We start from the raw sequence: 22,351 nt of genomic DNA on the forward strand, positions 1-22,351 counted from the left end.
CCTCTCGCCTGTCTGCTGCTTCAGTATCAGTCTCGTCTCACCGGTGAACAGACACACACTCACTCACTCACTCCAGGGAGGTTGGATTACAACAGGGATCACTAAACCATATTAATCTTGCAGGCAGATACACCAGCACTCTCTCATCAAGGAGACACACACACTATCCCAGGATCAACATGGGGAGTAGTATGTCATGCGTCCCCCAACACAACTTCAGGTTCTCCAGCAAGAGCTTCATACGCAGGAACAGGTAAGAACTATGAGATACTACCTTAAAACTATCACGTTTTAAAAGTATGAAGACATGTCATGCAAACTAGAGGGATGTCATGAAATGTTCCGATGTTTAATGTACGAGTTTGATATTGGACTGAAATGCCAGAAGTTTGGAAAATAAATAACTATTTTATAACTCAAACATCTGTATTTTTATCGTTTTCCAGTAGAAAAGTGGAATCATCATTAAAATGAGATAAATTCGCTTGAGAAGCAAATTTATGTACACTGAAAACAATTTGATGTAGAAAATATTTTTACACAAATTTCTTATAAATTTCATGATTACACGCAAACGCACACATTTAATTAAACATTAAATTTTAAAGCAGAAAACCCTGAAATACTATTTACTGTAAAACAAACTCTAATAATCTGTTTAATTTACAACAAAAACATTATTTTTTATATTAATATATAAGATTTGTTTTCAGAAAATATATTTCAAATTCATTTTATTTTCCTCACCCCACTGTGAAATCGTTTTTTCCCCCTATTTTTTTAATATGAAAATTATTATTATTATTATTTTAATAAAAAAAAAATAAAATTAAAACTATATATTTATATATAAAAAAAAAAAAAAAAAATCCAAAATAGTCACATAATCTGTGAAAATACTTTTAGCTTTTGTCATTTGACTTCTTAAAAGGTTTAGTAATATATGATGATGTTGTAACAGAAAACAAGACAAAAAGTCTCATTGAAAAATTATATTTTATAGCACACTGACATGATGAACATGGGTTAGTGATTTGAATTTAGCTGTGTTATGATGCTGCCTGTAAATCTCATTAGCTCAGTGTCCGGATCTCACTTCATACTGACTGATACATTCATCTGCTGATAGAATTCACTAGTGTAATGAAGTTAACTCTATTTCTGTTTCCAGTGCAGCCTTCAGGGAAGGTTCTCAGGTTTTGTGGGTTTTTGAGAGAATTGGGTTTATCCTGCATAGAAAGTAATACTACTGTGCTTGCACTGCTAGTGACAGCGATCTGTGTAATTTACTGCTGTCAAATTTGGACAATTCTTCTGACTACCTGTCAGTAAAATAGACAGTTGGCCTATTTTAAATCAGAGAGTTTATCTGTTGTGTCTGGTTTGCATGTGCTCTGAATGTAAGGTTCAGAGTCCGAGCCCATAAAAAAGTCTTTGTCGAACATATCAGATCAGAGTTCAGCGTAGCGGGACCCAGCCCCTTTAAAACCCAGGACCCCTATCAGATTTCAAATAAGTCCACTCAGTGGTTGCAGTTTTAATGAAAACAAAAGGTGATCTGCTGGAAATAGTTGATGCCTCTTACATTAAGTTACAAAGTTGTCGCTGTCAAACACTTTTATGAGCATGTTCTGTGTAACAAACAGCCTACAACCTGCATTCTTCTCCCGGATGAATTCTCCGGCTGCCAAACACGTCGATCACTGAGTCCTAGTAAATCACCGATACTTCCCATTATTGTCTGCATGAATGAGCCCAGTGTTGTTATGCTAATTGCATTCAAAGCAGAGACAGATTGACAAAGAGAGAGAAGAAAAACGTGGGAATCACTGAGGATGTGTCTCTCTCTGAGGATGACTTCGTCGCTGACACTGACTTCCTTAGCTTATCGATGGGCAGGAAGGACTTTATTATACAGATCTGACACTAATGGTTATAAATGGGGGTCATGGGTAACAAAAGACATTTCAGGAGCGGTGCATTGTGGTTTTTAACATAAGCTTTATTGTTTTTTTCCTCTTTAAATGGTGCAGACAGAGATGTAAATCTGATATGTTGACTTGTGCAAGCTAATGAAGAATGGACATGTGTAATGGTGAAGTAATCTTTTGTGTGGGATCTTCACAGACAGAGTGACTCAGTGTGATTAACTGATCATCTTGAGTCAAAATAACCCCTGTGTGGGGTCACATCCATTTTTCTTATCCCACAACCCTATACTTGACTAACTAGGGTCTACTGTTTTGTGAGCAGCAGCCGTTTGTTCCGGAAAAAGTACCCGCAGGAGGGCCAGGAGAAGTCCAATAGCATCATCAACATTCTCTGCACTGTCACCCCAAGAAAGGTGAGCAACCTCCCAGCTAATGATTTTTCTTACCTTCTCAGTATATCATGAAAAGTTCTGTGAATGTTCAAAACACCTATTTTTGTATGTTTTAACAAAGATTTTCTTGGGTTATACTAACATCTTGTAAAATGTTACCAGAAAACAAGTTTATGTTCTAAGAACATTTTAAAAACTTTATTTTTGAAAGTTAATTTAAAATGTCAATTTGTTTTTTTTAAGAAACATTATAGAATTATTCAAAATTTGAAGCTTTGAATGTTCACAGAATATTTGGAAATAGCATTGTCATAACTTATGACACTGGTCTTAGAATGTAAACGTGTATAAATATTATTTTGATGATAACATTTTGCAAATGTTTTTCAAGCTGTTAACTTAAAAAAATTCTAAGGACATTTTTTGTTTGTAACTTTGAGAAAACCTTTAAAGAACTTCAGACAAAAGTTCTAAAAACACTGCCTATTAGCTGGGATTTCACATTTCACTAATTTTTACCACTCTCTTGACATAGGAAATGTCACCCAAAGATCTCCAGACGATCGAGAACATCAAATGGGACCCTCCGTTCCCCTACGACCCAGCTAGTGGATGGAAAAAGAGCAGCATCAATGTAAAGAACTATGGCAGAATGATCCACAGCTCCAAAGTTCGCTTCCGCTTCCTGCACTGCCAGGTAAGACACACCAACTCACATCTAAAACACATATCCAATCAAACTCCAAAACAAAAATGCAGTCGTCAAGAATATTCATTCAATAAACCTTTCAAAACAGACTTTCATCTGATGATTAAGGTGGTCAGAGCAGCCATGACAGTCACTTACTCACTCTCTATGAGGTAATGCATAACAAGCAGATGGAAGATACAAGATGTCACATGGTGGTTGTATGAAGCGCTGTGAGAATGACGTACATGCGTTTGCTGATTAACTGATGCAACTCGGTTTGGGGAGTTTAGGCTGTGTCTGAACACGTGGAGATGTGAGGTGTTGTGAAATGGCTCAGAGTTGCAAAGATTACCTGGGGCATAGCGAACTGATCAAACCACTGATATGTTACACATTGGCTCTGAAGCGTGGGAACCTCTTTGGTTTGATAACATGTAGTCATACTGGGAAAAAAATGAGTGTGAAGGTGAAGAAAAGCAAAATAACCCAACACAGGGTGAGGTCAAACGGGGTACATAATGTACAGTGGTGATATTACAGTTGAAAGGAAATGTTACCTAACAGTATGTGATAATGGCATATTATGGAATGTGGTAAAGGCCTAGATCAGATGAAAGGAAATGAGCTGTCAGTGATAAATCAATGTCAGGTGCTTTAAAATAATCTTTAGAGCAAACAAACACTTCTCAGAAAGTATTCATAAAGAGACTTGATTTACGCAGGAGTATTTAACCGTTCATTCCAGGGACTTTAAACAAGATTGCTACATGCACCACATATTAATGCCCTGTCTATTGTTTTTTTTTTTTTTTTTTTTTTTTTTTGCATCTTGTTTGGAGTTTGCCTTCAACATGTCCTTTGAAATTCTTGCTATTCAGACTATGGGAGAGTGAAATCTTTTAATCCATCAGTGTTGTTAAATTCAAGCCTATAAAGGAGCATTACCCAGAATGATCCCTCTGATTGTTTCGAAGCTGAGCTGTTGGAATGTATCTGTTCTTTCAGGATGTGCATGACTGCTATTTGGACCTGTTCCAAACACATCTTCATTTTGTCTCCAACAACACAACTGGACTCACATACCAGGTAAAAGATGCACCTACTGTATTTCTTTTGTTACACACAATAAACAATGCATACCACAGGTTGAAATGTAAAGGAGCTCCAAATATGTCCATGCTTGTGTCACTGCCTTAGGCAGGAACTGTCGTTTGAGTCATGTGGTAACAGAGACGGATATTACAGTCTTTCTATGCTTTATGGTGATGTAAATGTGTCACCTCTCCATGCCAAAAATGCCACACAAGTTGTATCCAATCATAAAATTAGTCTCTTTCTATTGTGACTTGTATTAATCAGGTTTTATTATGTCTATTCATAACCTGAGTCACTGGGAGGCGACGGTAATAAATGTTCATTATCAGTTAAAGAGTGTTGTGCAATACTGAATGTGTCAAAGTGACAGACATCTGAAATGTCATAATTTTCATAACAATGTAACATTTATTTGTAAAAAAAAAAAAAAAAAAAAAAAAAAAAACTCTTAAAACTTTCTAATCAATCCCAGGTTTAAATTAAAGTTATTCTTATATGAAATTGTATATTATAAAATATAATATATAAAATAAAAGAAAAAAAATTTGAATTAAAAAAATATTTTGAATTAATATATATATATATATATATATATATATATATATATATATATATATATATATATATATATATATATATATATATATATATTATTTATTTTTTAAACCGTTTTAAAAATAAATAAATGTATAAATAATTTTGAATCCTACATTTTTAATGTGGATTTTTTAAATTTTTACAGGGAACACTTCCTCTTAAAGAGCTCACAATTTGCAAGCTGCAGAACAGGAACAGCTTTGGTGATATGCAGGAATTTGCATTCCAGATAAACGGTGAGTGTGCTTGATAATTCAGGGTTGAACAAACAGGAAAAGGTACGCAAGAAACACAAGATAAAGCAACAGGGAGATATAGTTGCATTCATATAATTGCCCAATACAAAGTTTTTTTTATTTCTGTAAAATTTTATTTCTTACATTTTGGAGGTCTATTTTTATTTATGTATTTATTTTTTATTTTATTTTTATTTTTTATTCTAAACCCTGTTGTTCTCAATGATATTTAAGGGTGGAATTTGTGACTCTAAACTAACCAGAAAACAAAAGACGGGTGAGGCATACATTGTAAAGCCACACTATGGCCACACTATGGCCCAAAAACACTTCCATGTTTGGACATTCCAGAGGTTCAAAAGCACAAAGACTAACTAAGCCCTCCTCCATTTGCCACTAGTCAGAAAAGAGATAAATTTTCCTCATGACCCCCCTTGTTATACGACAGGTGCGCCTGAACTCGCTCAGCTGTGGAGCTATGAGGGCCCTTTCCCTCTTCACCTCTCCGTCACAGTTAAATAACTCCACATTCCAGAGCACTGGACCCAAACACACACGTTTGCTTATAAATTTTTTACGAGAATTTACCACATAAGAAAATATTGACTTTATTGCTTTGTCACACTGAGCAATCAACAAAAAGCTTCAAACGTTCTTGGAAGATGAGTCAATGTGACAGTGATTGAATGAAAAGGAATTAAAGCTTAACCGTTATGTGATGTTAAATCCCACTTTCCAAATTAGTGAATAAATCTTCTTATTTGCCACAACATTATATTAGATAGGACTCACTACTGTATTTTAGATTGGAAAGATGATATCTTAGATTGCTGGGAATGAGATTTTGGAATCTATGAGGCACACACCAGCATTTCCAGTTCTGACTAAATATGTAATCTGGGAAAAAATGACCAAGTCTTGCACATGAACTCGTGCCTTTGCTAAAATACACATCACATCTAACTGGCAATGACTGTACAGGGCAGGTCAGAGTTGCTGATATCTGCGCAGATAAAGGCTGGAATGTGAGTCTGATAAAAGGGAGATTCCAGGTTTGATGCATTCTTTCAGAATAGCTGTTTTCAAGAAGGGACAACAGGTTTATTGCAAATGCATGGCATGTTGTAATGTTAACAGCTCTTGAAACAGAAATTTTGCTCTCAGGGACAGAAGTGTCAACACTGACATTTTGACATGAAACAGAGCAACGATATCTAAACAAATGCATCTATACTTAAAAACTAGAGATTCACTAAAATATTCAGCAACCTGTTGCAGGCTCTTAAAGAGATCCAGATGGTCACTGGTCGTAGTCATCTGACCTAACCTCTGACCCCTTGTCTTTGACTTTTGTAGGGGTCAGCTTGAATCCTATCATCGTGTATTGCTCGACAGAGGAGGAGATGAACAACTGGTTTGGCCTTTTGAAAGAACAAATCGAGGCTAACGGCGGCACTGCATTGACACCAGAGACATACACAAGAATTAAGGTATTGCAAAATCTACCTTTTATCAGAATTATCTGTACCTGCTAGCTGCCAGATCAAAGTGTATGACAATAAACATGTTAAAAAACGGGTTAATTCAGGTCAGAGTGATTAATGTTGGTCATTGTCCTTTGGGATCTTATAAGGGAGTGGTTTCTTTTGTGGTCACCTTAGCTGGATTTGAAAAAGACATGTTTTCTTTCCTGTTTTTTTCCACATCATGCTATTGCAGTAAGTGAGCTTTCTGAGCAAAACATCTGCATCCCATAATTAGCAGAGATGTGCAATCAAGAAGCAATGGATTTCTCTAAAATTCTCAATGCTAATGACACTCCCTTAACTTTCACATGACATAGCAAGAAACATCATGCCAGTTTTAACTTTTGAACATGGATTTAAACTCAATATTGCTTCCAAAGGTGCAGTACTCAGAAGAGACCAAAGAGGAAAAGGAAGAGCTGAGGAACTCCATCAGTAAAGAGCCCATTTATGAGTGGGAGGGCTCGCAACGAGAGAGTCTAGGGCCTATTACTTACGTCACGAAAGTCAGGCTGCAACACATGCCTTGTCAGGTAAGAGCTCTCCAAGATGTTATCATTATCTCACCCTTTATTTTGGTTTTATTATTTATACAACCTGAAAAAAATAAAAAATATATATTTGCATAAATGCAATGGAATAAAACTACAGTGTTATGTGACGTGACTTTTGGACAAGTATTTAACCCATCTGAGTGCACACACACAGCAGTGAGTAGTGAACACACACCCAGAGCAGTAGGCAGCCATTTTTGCTGCGGTACAGTTGGGGGTTCTGTGCCTTGCTGAAGGGTCTCACCTCAGTTGTTCTATTGAGGGTAGAAGAAAGCGACCACTCCCCCCACCTACAATCCCTGTTTGTACCGAGACTCAAACCCACAACCTTTGGGTTAGAAGTCTGACTCTCTAACCGTTAGGCCACAACTGCCCCATCCTAATTAATCCTAATATTTATTATACAGCAAAATCCAAATTTTATTCTAATTTTATTTAATACTCAAAACATTATAAGGAAATCGAATTACCGTTAAGTTCATTTGAACACAGTGGCATTACACAACTGAGAATGACGTTCACTCCTTCAAAAGCCTTTGAATTAATTGTTTGGTTTTAGCAAGAGGAGGGTCTAAATTCACTTCCATGTTTTCTTAAGAGGTGCAATGCAAGCTCGGTTTACACTCAGGGTCTGTTTTGGGATGGCCACTTTCACACCACCCTCATTAGTCAAAGTCTGGATCAAAATGCCTGGATTCAGCAGGTTTCATTGAACCGACAGCATAAACATGAAGCACATCAGTTCATACTATGGGGACTGTAGTGTAACCAAATATCCAGTGTACGTGTGGCCAAATATCTAAACCTTTTCCCAGAGAGTGAGGGAGGGTGAGCAACTGATATTCCTTCTTAAGTGTACTGTGAGATCGGAGAGGATCTGCTTGAGAAAAGGGTGTGTAAACCAGTTGCTTGCCTCACGCACTTGATTTGACTCATCCAACAGCTGTCTTTGAACACACCCTGAGTTAAAACACACACACACACTCGTGGTCGGAGCAAGCCCTCAGGGAAATCTGAACTTTACACACTGCTGTGCAAATTGATGGTCAGCTTTTAAGATTTTATTACACAACAGTTTGTTCCGTTCCTGATCCACTCCAACATGATTGGGATTTTCAACTGTTTGTTTTACTCCGCTTGTCCATATTTGGGTGTTAGTAGTGATGAGCACATTCAAAACAGAACTTCATGAAGCTTTAATGCTTTTGCAAATCTTTTGTTTCGATTCAGTAGTTCTTACCAAACTCCCTATGTCAGGTGATTTAAGCAAACAAGGCTACCGTTTCGAAACTGTTCAAATTCCGATGGTTCACAGTTAAAGGGTTCTTATTGGTTTGCAAAAGGTGTATTTGCAGGTTTGGGTTGAGCTCTTGTTGCAATTACACCATTTTGACCAGTTCAGCAGGTAATGCCAGCTTGCGGTTTAAAGCGCTTCGAAACAGTGAATCATTTTGCGAAGCAATTGGATTAGTTGATTCAGAATTTTGAAAAGCTTAATTTTTCCCATCACTAGCCATGAGTCTAGCCACTGCATCACTATACACTGAATCATTCACTCAAACTATTTGTTCAAACACACTGATTCCTTTAGGAAAACAACTAAACAGACGCTAACTCTGCTGCTTATTTGGAAATAGTTTGTTGGTGGAGCAAAAATAGATGAAGCAACTGCAATAAAGTGTCCTAAACAAGTTACTCAATATTTGCTTCTTGCCTTTTTTACTGTAGTGTAAGGAATAATGAATGTGATTCAATTCCTCTGTTTGGCTCACAGGAGCAGTATGACCGTCTGCTGGTGTTGTATCCCAACTATCTCATAATTCTGTCAGAAGGGAGTGATGGCCTCTTTTACAAGGTAGGCCAATCTCAAAATAATTTCATTTGCACAAATGAATACAGCAGCAACATTACGTAATCCAGTGAGGCACTCAGAAAATAATCTTGAATGTATTTGCAATTGCAGGGCAAACTTCCTCTCAACATGATAACAGTTACAACTCCCTGCCAGGACATCAAGCCCAACACATTTATGATTGAGGGTGAGTTAACAAGTCAAACTTCAGTTGCCGGATGTTATAGTTCTTGGCAAAGATCTGATATGTGCCATAAAGATGAGTGTACACTCTTACTGTTTTCCTTTCATGCTGTGCCCTGTTTCTGCACAGATTCAAATATGAATCTAACTCTTGTGGTTTTTGTTGTTAGGGAAGTTGATTAACCCCATCATTGTGTCCTGTCTGGACAAGAGCGAGTTCAATGACTGGATCCTGCATTTCAAAAGCGCTGATGTCCCCATCCTCAGCCCTCCTCCCCCTGTCTATGACATCATTTACACTCCAACACAGAAACAGGTGAGCGATCACTTCCATCTTGGACATGGTGTTGAATATCTTAGATATTGCACGTAAATGCTGTGAGATATTCACTTTCTCTTCTGTTATTCTCAGGCTCCAGAGTTTGACAGGTGGAGTGGCAGCAGCCACAGAGCAACCGAACCATTAAGGCAGTCCCAGGACAAACGCAGATCCCATGAGCTCCAGCTGCCCAGTGCTGATGACAACCCTGTTTCCCCTGGATATGCTGAGCCTCTCTGTGTAAGTGTCTATCCCAACAGCCCAAACCCATTAACGTTAAGCTGTGAACATGATATTTGCACATTTGTAATGTATTATAGGGAACTAGATTTCCTATGTGAATTGCTCTTACAGTTTTAGTTTGATTTCGTGTCTAGTGTGAAATTGGGTTAGGCAGTGGTTATCCACAGTTTTAAAACATGGGGCATTATGAATGACTTTGCTTGTTTATTTTTGAGGAGTAGCACATGTGGTTGTGATCAAGATCAGTAGAATTTCAGCTGGGCTGTTAATAATTAACGTGTGTCCAATTTCAACTCTTAAAATGTTCACATCTGAGATTTAAACATAAGCACATCCCTTACCAAAAAGTAGTATACTTCAAGTTTATTTTATTAAGTATACTTAAGTATAGTTCAAGTATATTTAGACTTTTTTTAAGTATAAGTCAAGTATACTTAAATGTAATTTTAAGTATATTTCTTAAAGCCCATTTCTGAGAAGTACATAAAAAGTAAACTAAAAGCATACTTTCCTATTTTTAGTTTAAAAGAAGTATACTAATAGCACACTTGAATAAACTTCTTTTTCGTAAGGGATGTTGATGTTCAACCACAATATGACAAGATGTCATGACATTTTATCACCTCTGAGTCAACATGGACTGCCATTCACAGCACATTTTATGTCCGTAAAGCAACATATTTCTGATTGAAACAGAAAAAAAAATAGGATTAGAGGTTTTTCCACTAGATTTTATCCATTGAATTTGATTGGAAAGTTAGTTTGTGTTGTTAAATCAGTTTTGTGTTGTGTTGGTACAGTTCATTTCCAGCAGGCCTAACTCCTCAGACACGCAGTACTCGGCTCACCTGGGCAGCAGGAGCAGCAGCTTCTCCTGTCATGTCCGACCAGCTCCTGACCACCGCCCTGTTTCACTCCACTACTCCTCCCCTCCACAGTCATCTTATCTCGCTTCAGAGGGGCCCATGTCACCGGTTTACAACACACCATACAGATACAGTCAACGCATCGAGAAGGCCCCGCTAGTCAAGGTAGTAAAGCATGACTATAATCTGATCCCCTACTTAGTACTGTTTTTTTTTTTTCACTTTAAAGACAAGTATAGGAGTGATATTTTAATTATTTGCATTCAGTTTTGAAATTTGGCATTTGGGGGTTAATAGAATGCATAAAAACATGCATGACTTTTATATTTTCCATCTGTCTTTATTCAGTCAAACAGCTGGAGCACGCCACAGACAAATGTCAAACATCAGCTCTTAGTTCCTCACCGCCACTCAGATTTGATCGGTCACCGCAAACCTCTCTCACCCCTTTATGACGACCCCAGCACCCCCAGTATGTACCCTCTTGAGGAGAGCTCTGCACATGCGTCGGTAAGTGGGTCAGGATATTAGATCCACTCTCTCACTTGACACCGCTGCCTTCGGTGACCAAACACCCTGAAAACAGGGGCGCTGATTTAATGCGCTAAAGCCATGGAAAGTCCCCATAGCATTCATTACTAATTGATCCATCCAGATGCATAATGAAAAAGGCTGCTGAGCGAAACCTAACTTGAATATTTGAGAGAATATTTCTACATAGAATGCAGGTTTTAACTTGTTGGGTTTTCAAACCTGGATTACATAACAGTTTTAGGTTTAAACCCTTTAATCAGCTGAGTACGTTCGGTTTAGTTCACTATGTTATCTTTTAAATCACCCTTATGAGTCAGGGCAAATCTCATGAAGTGCATATTTTTCTGCTACACAGCACTCATCTCGGGGCTTCATGGAGCAGTCGTATCCTCCTCTCCTTCCTCCCTCTTTCCAGCTGCGCACTCCCCCTCTTGGGCGGAAAAATAGACATGGCCAGGCCCTGGAGCCCGAGGTGGTCAGCAGTCAGTGGGCTGATGATCTACGTGCCCAGGCCGTTTCCAAACTGAAGTTACTGCCCGCCCCAAACCGACAGCCAGAACACAACCACATCTCTCAGGTAATGGGATGGTAGTAGATTTCCTTTCAAGACTTTTATTCTTTTAACAAGGCTTTTTGACTTTACGTCCCCCAAAAAATATCTAAATGAATTTTTGTTAAGTCACTATATGCATGAGATGTACACTATACTGTTGTTTGGGGTTGGTAAGATTTTTTAAAATGTTTTGAAACAAGTCTCTTATGCTCACCTAGGCTGATCAAATATACAGTAAAAACAGTAAAACAGTGAAATTTAAAATAACTATTTTCTATTTTAATATTTCAAATAGTAATGTATTCCTGTCTTGGCAAAGCTGAATTTTCAGCAGTCATTACTCCAGTCTTCAGTGTCACATGATTCTTCAGAAATCAATCGGATGAGATGATTTAGAACTCAAGAAACATTCCTTATTATTATCAATATTGAAAACATCTTAATACTTTTGTAAAAACCATGATACTTTTTTAGAATTATTCAATGAATAGAAAATTCAAAAGATCAGCATTATTTGAAATAGAAATCTTTTGTAACATTATAAATGTCTTTACTGTCTCTTTTGATCAATTTAATGCATCCTTGCTGAATAAAAGTAAAAGTGAAAAGTGAAACAGACACACACACACACACACACACACACACACCGTGAACACATGCTCGCAGCCCGGAGCAGTATTAATTTTGTTAAAAAAAATCTTACTGTCCTCAAACTTTTGAAAGGTAAATAATGTTTATTTTAATGAATTAATAGGACAAAAAATAAAGATGGATAGAAATATTGCTCTACATTTGTGTAGCTTAAAACAGTATAAAATAAATGAACTCCTGTTCTCCTGTCTTTTACAGAGAGGTTTCTCAGGTCACATTGTCATGGAGGCACAGCAGATATCTTACGGTTACTCACCAGGTGAGAATTTTTGACATGCTAAAGTTGGGAGGCAGTTACAGCACCACAATGGCATGATCATATGCACGTTTCATGGATGTAGATAGAGAAATAGATACGCAAGATATGTACAGCAAGTTACACGACCAGTTTTGTAGCCACAAGTTTTGTTTAGAGTGTGAAATGTTGACCTAGATCATGAGAATGTTTTATAGACTGGTTAAACTGATCGAAAAAAAATTTGTTTAATTGAATAGCTTAACCATCTAATTAGGCCACACGTGTACACACTCACTTGTCAGGTTTAAACACAACACCATAGGGAGGAAATAATCCATGGTGACATGTGCACAGAGCAGAATCTCACGGCACAACTAATAGGATGGTTTTAGAATGACCTTCTCCAACGCACACACACACAGGGTTTGATGGGGTGTGGTTACCCAGGCAGGACATGGCAGTGGAAACAAGAGCGCAGATGAAGGGACATGTGTGTGAATGGTTGTGTGTGTAATATGGCTCAGGCTCAGGGTATTTAAATGACAGCACTGCAGGTGGCACATGAAGGAAAGACCAGCAAAAGGACAGAATTACCACGGAGGGTGATTTAAAGCTCACAAGTGGGAGATCCTGCAAGACATTTAGAGCCTCTCTGTGAAAAAGAACACAACAAACGATATGTTAGATCTTAAATTACGGCATGAAGTATTTACATGCCGTAATGTATTAAAGTATTTAAGTATTAAAGACAGTTTAAGTTGGTCGAAATTTAGAAGAAAAACCATTCTACTAAATATTTCAAGTATTTGAAGACATTATTCATTGTCTTTTGCTTCTCACAGATGACTCTTACCTTCAGCCAGTGGATCCAGATGACCAGGAAATGGACTATGATAATATATGGGAGTTTGACCCGGATAATAGGAGGATTCAACCCCTGCCTGGAACTTCACCACACCGGACACTGGCTTACTATGGAGCTCAAGGCCTGGGCGCTATGACAACACAGCAGAGATGGTCATAAAAGAGAACAATGGGCTTATGCCCGTCCGGACTTGCACACATAGCAGACTAATCAAAGCCACACATGCACACTGGGCATGTTTTCACCAAGGGCTGGCATGCCCAAGTATCAGGATATTCACAGTTCGTTTATTCAGTGGCTTTATGACATATTTTGCACATGTAATATCCTTTAATTTTGTGGTGATGATTTCAGACGGCTGTATGCATTCGGTACGAATAAGTGTATTAGTCATTGATGCATTTATGTATATATGAATATAATAAAAGATACTTAAGGTAGCATTTTGAAGTTTTTGAATTTAGTTTAGTTTGTTAGTCTTACAAACTGTTGGAAATAGTGATTATATGCATATTTTTAATACATACCAAATGTAAATATGTTACTTTTTCTATTTAAGTTTTATATGTAAGTTTTTATTATTATTTTAATTTTATTTATACTTTTATTATGGCCTTCTACTTTTTGTTGGAAAAATCTGTTTGTCCTGTGGAGGTCAAAGCTGTTTATTAGAAATGAAATAAATCTGTACTGTTTTTGTATTGTTTGTGAAAAATAAACACAGTGATAAAACAGTTGTAATACCGCTTCAGCTGTCCACTTTAAATATGTATATATTGTTAATCTTTACATTTTTGAGTGATTTGAAATGGATTTTTTAAAATAAAAAGTTCCCAGAACACCTTTATTCTCTAGTCTGAACAGCCTGGATTTACTTTTAAATTATAACATATTTACATACAAGGCTAGCATGTGCAGGATGAATTATTATAGGAAATAAATAGAAGCATTTAATTGTTTCATTGTTATACCACAAAATGTAAAATATTAAAAGAGGGGTAAGATGGCCCCTACTGGGGTAACAAGCTTCCCTAGATAAACTTATATGGATAAACCCTTATTAACTTGATATAATTCTTATCAATATTTATATATATTTTTAAAGTGTCATTAATGTAAAACATTATATCAACAATTCTATAAATTTTTTTATTTTTATTTTGACAATTTAGTTTAATCTGAAAGGTAAAATCATTCTATGATATATACAGGCAGATGAATATTTACATATTTTAATTGAAGACATGTTAATAGCAACACTATGAATGCAAATTTAATGATTTCACTCAGTGAACCTACAGGTTTTAATGAAAGTGAAGATGTTTGAAATGTACAGCTAATTCAAGGAAATATTAAATTCCATTAATTACAGTAAGTATTAAGCACTAGTAACTACATGCCACTTGGGGCCATCTGTACTAATTCTCAGGGGCCCATCTTCCCCAGGGGTCTACGTTTTACTGCAAAATAATAAATATAACTTTTACCCCACAAATCTAATAACACCGATGTGTTCACAGATCCCTCATCATAGACACAAAATTAGATTAATTAACCGCAAAACTGTTTTAACTGCCTGAATCTCACGGATGTTGATATTCAGATGAAATGACAGAATTAAAAAAAGCGTAGCCAAAAAAAAGTGCAGACATTAAATATTTCTAAAACTATATTCAATTGACAAAAATGTTCAAGAAAAAACATCTTACCCTACATTTAATTTAGTACAGTTGAACGGTGACAAATGCTGTAAAAACGTTGGGAAAGGGAACCTTCAACAGTGTGTTGGAAATTATGAATTTGAATAATGAACGTCAGGTCTCTGCCCGCGCGGCCTTTACTGTGACCTTTACCGCTGTCTTCTGTTGCCATCTGCTGGTAACATTTAGAAGTACCTGTTACATGTCTCAATAAGCAAATACATTTTTCTTAACTTTTTTTTCCAGAAGTGTTAGAACAAACCTCAGTTTTTATTTCCATAAAAACTGTAACGTTCGTTCCCCTCAATTATAACAAATGTTTAATTTTATAATTTGTAAAAAATGTTTAGGTTTCTAACCGTAGACTGGCATCATAATAGAATTGTCTTTTTAGTCCCCTCTAGTGACCAAAATAAACATTACTACTGACATACAAATGAACTGACAAATAAAACAACCGTAACCTCATTTAAATCAAATTAAATCAGATTTATTTATCCTACGTGATCACTATATGACTGAAATGTGAAGAAATCAAACACTGTTTTCAGATCTGAAGTGGCATCATCACATGGGTATCTGATGTTACATTTAGATGGTCTATAAATACACCAAAATAATTTGGCCCAGCAAAAATATTCCAATAGCATCCCACTAGTATCACAATAAACTGCCTATTTGTACATAGACATTAGTTCTTCCGTTTGAATCTCTCCACAGGTACACTTACTTAGACACACGTCTATCTTCATCATAACACCTCCATAATCATCTCATTATCAAATATTAATCAACATACTGCTGCGCTCATTACAACGCACAACGGCATTCACTGTGAAGAGTGAATCCACAATATCTCAGGATCAGATAAAGATCTTTGGTCATTTCATAAACAAACTACATTCCTTTTTTAAAACTGGTTCATCAGCAATAAACACACATCAGAATGTTAATCATAATAATATGTATTGAGAAAGATGGAAAAAGTCATGCATGCACATGTTTGACATTCACCATCACCCTTTTGGATTACATGGAAACATGGCAGTGTGACTGAAATCAGATCTGGGGGCTGTCGCGGTGCTATGGAGTTATGCTGGCTCTATCTGACGCAAAGAGACCTTTCCAGAGACCTCCTCCCTCTTGTGTCTGCGCAGATATCGTATGGCAGAGAGTGCACTGACGTTTGCGAGAAGAGCTGAACAATAATAATTAAAAAAAATTAAAAAAATTAAAAAAATTAAAAAAAAAAAAATTAAAAAAAAACACACACACAGATATACGTCATTATGGATTACTATGGATAGTAACTACTAAAATTTTGCTCAATCTGATGTGACAGAGCTTTTACTGGAGAAAAACATATTTTTTCTGTTCAAATTGTAACATTCTAAGTAACCAGTATTTAGGAAAAGATACATACCAGCTTTCCAGGTGTCTGCTCCTGAACCAGTTGATTTCAGCACCCATGAAGCAAAAGCAATACAAACCAAGCACATGTCTGCCTGTTTAAGAGGCAAGAATGAAGCATCCAACCCTAGAAAAAAGCAGCAAAATCAGAACAGAACTGAGAAGCTGCCCAGCAGGAGTGAAGACTAATTTGCATGTACTACCATTACATCAGCCCAGACATGGCTCTACATGTGACTAGATACTCTTAGTCAGCAGCTATTGACAGAAAAGAGGTGAGAGTTGACTTACATGTGATAATTTTGAGATACCGATGTATTTTCTTATTTTAGGTTTAGGTTTAAATAAAACCTCTAAGAAAGTGTTATTGTGCAATTTGCAGTTTCAGTGTGTGTATGTGCAGAATACTGTGTGGTAGGAGTTCTTACTTGGATCAGCAACAACTGTCTGCATCTCCATACAATTCTTCTGTTGTTCAGCCAGCTGCTGGAAGATGCGGTTCTCCAGGTTGAGGAGCAAAGAATCTGGGAAAGGGCTCCCATCAGGGCTCATAGCGTTAATAGGTTGAATGATTCCTTTGGGAAATGTCTTCACAAGGACAAGCTCCCCAGAACATGTCTTCTCTTCAGGGATGGTAAAACCTGTGCGTCGGACTTTTCTAAGTGACAGAGGGTTTGTCCAGAGGAAGTCGCTCTCATCATCAGAAAAGAAGTGCTCATACATGTCAACAGGATCGTGGTTGGGAGGCTTATAGTCATACCGTGTCACTACCTTGATCGCTGCATTGTCATTGTCATTCTCATCATCTTCATCTGAATTCCCAGGGGAATCGGGGAAGAAATAGTCGTATGCCTCTGGGAACTGAAGGATTCTGTTAGCCGAGTGGGAGCAGGAAAACATGGAAACCAATTTATCACCACCTGACTCTTCCACAGTTGGAAAAACAAAACTTTCAGAATCAAACTCAGAGAAGAAATGGTCATACATCTCAGGCAAAGAGGTGCCTGTTTCATCAAGGTATGAAGCAGCTATGTTGTCTGCACGAGACACACATTTTTCAGATTCATCCTCACCAAAGAAATACTGGATTATTTCAGAAAATGTTATACCACCGCTTTCTATTTCTTCTTCGTCATCAGAAAAGATCTTTGAACCTGAAGTGTTCACATGGTAGAAAGGATCCATAACATCATCTTCTACCTCTGAATGGATTGAATGCATTGAGGCATTTCTCAGGATTTGTCTGATTGGTTGAGTATCTAGAACTTGCAGGTTCTGCACAGACATGTTCTTACACATTCTTCTGAGGCACTGCTGGGCATTAGCCGTGTAGGGATGTTCAGGAAGAGTGGTTTCAGAACTTATGTGCACCATTCCGTCACCCACAACCACTGGATTTGGATCATTCTCCCACATCACCCCACAAGAGCTAGGAAACTCGACTGACTCGTCCTCTTGCTTGGAAGGAAATGGGGTTTGAAGCTGTGCGAGGTCTTCATCCAGATCAGATATGCAAGACATATCTCCAGTTAAGTAGTCGGGCTTAGAGTCATCAGGTTGTGTAAAGTAGCCTGAGTCTGCAGCATCGGTAGTGTCCACTATGCCACCATCCTCTGCCTGGGTTAAAATGCTGGGGTGCTGGGCGTTACTGATCAACCGCAGACGCAATATGTCATTGATGGTTAGTTTCTCCATTTCATTCCAAAAGGAGGAGATAGCAAACACAGGACATGGAAGTTGATGTGAAGCATCAAGAGAAGCACTCTCTAGGTCTTTGATTCCACTTTTCAACTCACCAGAAGAAGGGTTACTTTCAGCAAACATATTTTGAGGTAACTCTACAACATCTTGAGTAGGACCTTCACTGATTATTTTTTCTGTAGGACCATGAATGTGTTCACTAGATTTGATGAACTTGCCACAAAATAGCTGTTCACTATTATTCCTGTCTGAAAAAGCAACTTCATTATCACTAATGTCTCTTTTGTCATCCGAATTCCTTGGATTTATGGGTGAGGCATTCACAATTAATATCTCACTAGTCTTATTTCTGCTTTGGATATGATAGTCATCTGTTACATGAGCAATATTATCAGACATAGGACTCTCAGTCTTTGCATCCGTCTCGTTTACAGTGTTTATTTCAATGGTTTGAGAGCCCGAATGGCTTTGAAATTCTGAAATGTTCTCATGAATACATGCTTTCTGTTTTTGAGAAATGTCCTGTGAACAAGTAAAGGATTCTGGACCGTTTCCATCTGAAACAGATTCTACTCCATCAATGTTGTCGGTTAAAAACAAGCTGCTTTCTTTGGTGGCTGAAATCTCCACAATATTACTACTGCTTGGAATTGTTTGTTCTTTTTTTAATGGAGAACAGTCAGTCTCATTTCCTGTACAGGATACATCTTTGTCCTCCGTCAATTTAAAAGAGACTGTAAAGGAAGGAGGCTCTGTTGAATCAACAGCACTGGAAATGCTAGGAGATAATAAGGATTTCCTCTGACATCCTGCATCAGAATTATCACTTAGAGGTGCCGATAAGGTCTCTCTTAAGTGTACGGCAGCATCAAGCTGAAGGGATTCGGTTATATTTAATCCACTTTCTTTTACATTTAGAACTTTATCTTTCTGGGAAAATAATGACAGCTCACAAATCTTTGCTTTCAATTGTCCATTGTTTACAAGGGAAGTATCATGCATGCTTTTAAAGCTTATGTGTCCAACTTCCGACTTTGGAAGTATAGTGCCTAAATCTAAAGATACTGGCAAGCTTTTTGAAAACATAAAATCAGCTGAAGCCTCCAAATCAAATGTGTTTTTAAGATGTAAATGATCAGTATTATGCACAATTGAAGGTGTTTTAATTCCCTGAAGTAATAGGTGCTCTGTCTTCCAGACATTTGCAGGAATGTTGTTTATCTCTTCCCGCTGAATTAATCTTTCTTTCTCTGATTCACTTTGATGGTAGTGGATCTGAGCATCATGTCCTTGCTCTAATGGCTCGATACTCAATCTCTTCTTCTTCCTCCTCTTTCTCCTGAGATTGGAAGGTGACACTGGGATCTGACAGACTGGTGAGTCTTTCAAGTCAGAACTACTTATAGCATCCAGTTGAGCAATGTTTTGTCTTGCTGGGTATGGGTCAGTCATGTCTTTTCTATTAACCACTACCATTTTCACTTTTTCAGGTGGCTTTGTTTCAGGAGTTAGCTCTAGATCTTTGCTGAGACTGCTACATCTTCCCTGTTGCCCCTGTTTCATTCTTACTGTAATTAGGGGTGTTGTCAATGGCTTCCCTCCAATGACTAGCTCTGTGTCAGACTTTGATGCATCTTCATGAACATTAGCGGATGTGATCTCTAAAGCTTTTTCTGAGGCTATATCGCCCCAGGTATTAACCACACCCTTTTTAGTGATTTCTCCTCTAAGACTGGCCTCATTTGGGCCAGATGGACCAAGGTCTACAGACAAAATATCCTGCTTATCAAACAAACCCTCCAGATGGCCTGTCTTCTCAATTCCACAAATGACAACGTGGCTTTGTTCCAAGGGCTGTTGATTTTCTGTGACACTTTTTAATTGCTCAAAGAATACATTGACAGTCTGAAGGTGCAAGTCTTCCTCACTGCCAGAGAGAACCTGCTCTGGACTACGTATTCCATACTTGCTGAGGTAATTACAGACAGGTGAACCCTCACAGTCTGGTGGGCCATCAATCTGAAGGTCTGCATTAGTGTCTGTGGATGCTGTGCCCTCGGCTAGGGTCCTGCTTACAAATAGGCAGCCCGTCTCATCAATGTCACTCATACCAGAGTCCTCTCGGCTGGCAAGCACTGGAGAGAGCAGGTCACAGTCCTCACACTCCTTAAAAAAACAGTCCCAGTCTTGGTCGGAGATGTGCACACTGTATTCAAAGTCGTCCATCGTGAATGGATGATACACGGGTGACTTTGAATCTACATATGAAACATGAATTAATCAATGAATGACATGAATAAATAGTCTGGCAAAACAACTACACAAAAATAGGGGAAAAAATGCAGACGTGGATGTTTTTATTGCCATCTTGAGAATGGCACAACCATTATCAACTGAAAGCTCATTAATCTAAACATATATGCTATTTATCTGATAAACTAGGACTATAAATGTTGCAACCACAAATCATGATACTGTACAAGATTCATGAAACATTTTTTTCAGAAACAAGGTGCACTAAAGCTTAAAAACATTGAACAAACTACAATTATTTCAAGCTTTATATATACAATTTGCATAAAAAGAGTAAAGTTATCTTTAAATGAATCCACCTTTCTTCAGTGAATATATACAAACTTTAAAAAAAAAATAATAATCCAATTTTTCTGTACTCTATCACTGGTAAAACTGCATGGGGAACCAAGAATGCAGAACCCACTGCTTTTGTTCACATTTAGATTTTTATTTGGTGTGAACAATACTATTAAACTAATATTAAACTCACAGCAGAAATCTGTACAGTACCTGTTCAATGATGTGAAAGTGCAAAAATCCCAGAGCAGTTAGCCTGTCAAACCACTTCAATAGACTGAGACATAGTGAATGCCCTTTGAAGTGTGTCCTTCTGAGTAAGAGTGGCACACCACAGGCCCTATGATTTGTTATAAATAGAACACATCACCTAATACACACAGCACTTTATCTCTCATTTGCTGACATCTTCCAACAGTCCCCCAAACAAATGTGTACACACTGTACACTATAGCTTCTTGATTGGCAAGGCTGTTATATCTGCTAGCTAGAGCAGCTGTTCTCAATTCCAGTCCTCGCGACCCCCAGCTCTGCATATTTGCTCTGTCTAGCTCTGTCTCTCTTTGTTAACACACCTGATTCAGATAATCTGCTCATTAGAAGTGAGCTCCGTGCATGAACTGTGTTCCGATTGCATGCTCCCTACACAGTGTTCATTGCTTTTTACTCCCTGAGCAGGAAGTTTACTTTACCTTGGAACATTCATTCACGGATTTGCGCTGCACAACGTCTTCTCACACGGACAAGTGTGACATCATATACCTCTGTAAATAAATAATACCTAAACTCACAACTCGAACAATTCAATGAACTTATAACCAAACATAAGTTCACTTAGAACTCGAAAAACATACAAAAATCCAATTACATCCACCACGAAAGCCACATATATATTGAACTACACGTATCTAAATGTCAAAGTAACACTTATACATGCAACCCCATAGAACTATAGACATGTACAAACGTATCTGAATGCATTTTTTCAGGAAATGTTCCGTGTTACATATTTTTACCGATTTATGCCGTCCTACCGCGACTATTTTTGACTAGGGACACGACGTTGCCGTCGGACCAATGTTTGCTGGGATAGAACAAATGTCTAAGCCATAAGAAAAATATTCAAAATGTGCAGAGCAGGGGGGCGCGAGGACTGGAAATGAGAACCGCTGTTATGGATTTCAGCACTGTAGAAGGCACAGTAGAATCTTCCAGAAGAATGACTGGTCATGAAAAGCCATGCATCAGTTGCATATATAAATTACATATTGACAAAAAGTTAATGAGAGGTGTGGCAGCTTTAGGTTGAATGAGTGTCTTATTAGAGTTTATACTGTAAAAAAAATGATTTGTAAAAAAACAAAACAAAAAAAAAACTATTAACATACAGGAAAAAGTAAAGATTTTATTACTTTTATTCAGCAACAATGCTGTAAGAGTGATTTCTGAAGGATCATGTGACAATAGAAAAATTTGATTTTAAATTATACTGAAATAGAAAACAAGTATTTTAAATGGTAGCCCCCCTCCCTCCAAAAAAAATACTGTATTTTTTTTTACTTTTATAAATTTATTTTCCTTTGTTTTACAGAACATCATCCAAATTCTGCTTTAAACCCCTT

The 22,351-nt window shown here is 37.5% G+C and overlaps 2 protein-coding genes across 3 annotated transcripts; one reads left to right on the forward strand and one right to left on the reverse strand.

Moving 5' to 3' along the window:
- Positions 1-14,067, forward strand: LOC109067465 (probable pleckstrin homology domain-containing family N member 1). 2 transcript variants are annotated; one of them, XM_042713163.1, is made up of 16 exons: positions 1-253; positions 2,233-2,344; positions 2,859-3,020; positions 4,020-4,100; positions 4,852-4,942; positions 6,299-6,432; positions 6,849-7,001; positions 8,797-8,877; positions 8,986-9,061; positions 9,228-9,373; positions 9,470-9,616; positions 10,420-10,650; positions 10,834-10,995; positions 11,375-11,596; positions 12,422-12,482; positions 13,304-14,067. In XM_042713163.1, the coding sequence occupies exons 1-16, from the start codon at positions 180-182 to the stop codon at positions 13,483-13,485; spliced, it is 2,115 nt and encodes a 704-aa protein (XP_042569097.1). In that variant the 5' UTR covers positions 1-179; the 3' UTR covers positions 13,486-14,067. The 2 variants fall into 2 exon arrangements, with proteins under 2 accessions (XP_042569097.1, XP_042569098.1); XM_042713164.1 differs by having other exon boundaries at positions 2,254-2,344.
- A 1,906-nt stretch (positions 14,068-15,973) lies between these two features.
- Positions 15,974-21,265, reverse strand: LOC109067468. Its single transcript, XM_019084398.2, has 4 exons — positions 20,943-21,265; positions 16,865-20,395; positions 16,450-16,563; positions 15,974-16,224 (listed from the first exon to the last, which is right to left on the reverse strand). Exons 2-4 carry the CDS (start codon positions 20,361-20,363, stop codon positions 16,118-16,120), a joined length of 3,720 nt encoding a protein of 1,239 aa, XP_018939943.2. The 5' UTR covers positions 20,364-20,395; positions 20,943-21,265; the 3' UTR covers positions 15,974-16,117.
- Positions 21,266-22,351: the final 1,086 nt, after the last annotated feature.

Source organism: Cyprinus carpio, chromosome A23 (assembly GCF_018340385.1).
Source record: "Cyprinus carpio isolate SPL01 chromosome A23, ASM1834038v1, whole genome shotgun sequence".
In the NCBI taxonomy this organism is placed as follows: Eukaryota; Metazoa; Chordata; class Actinopteri; order Cypriniformes; family Cyprinidae; genus Cyprinus; species Cyprinus carpio.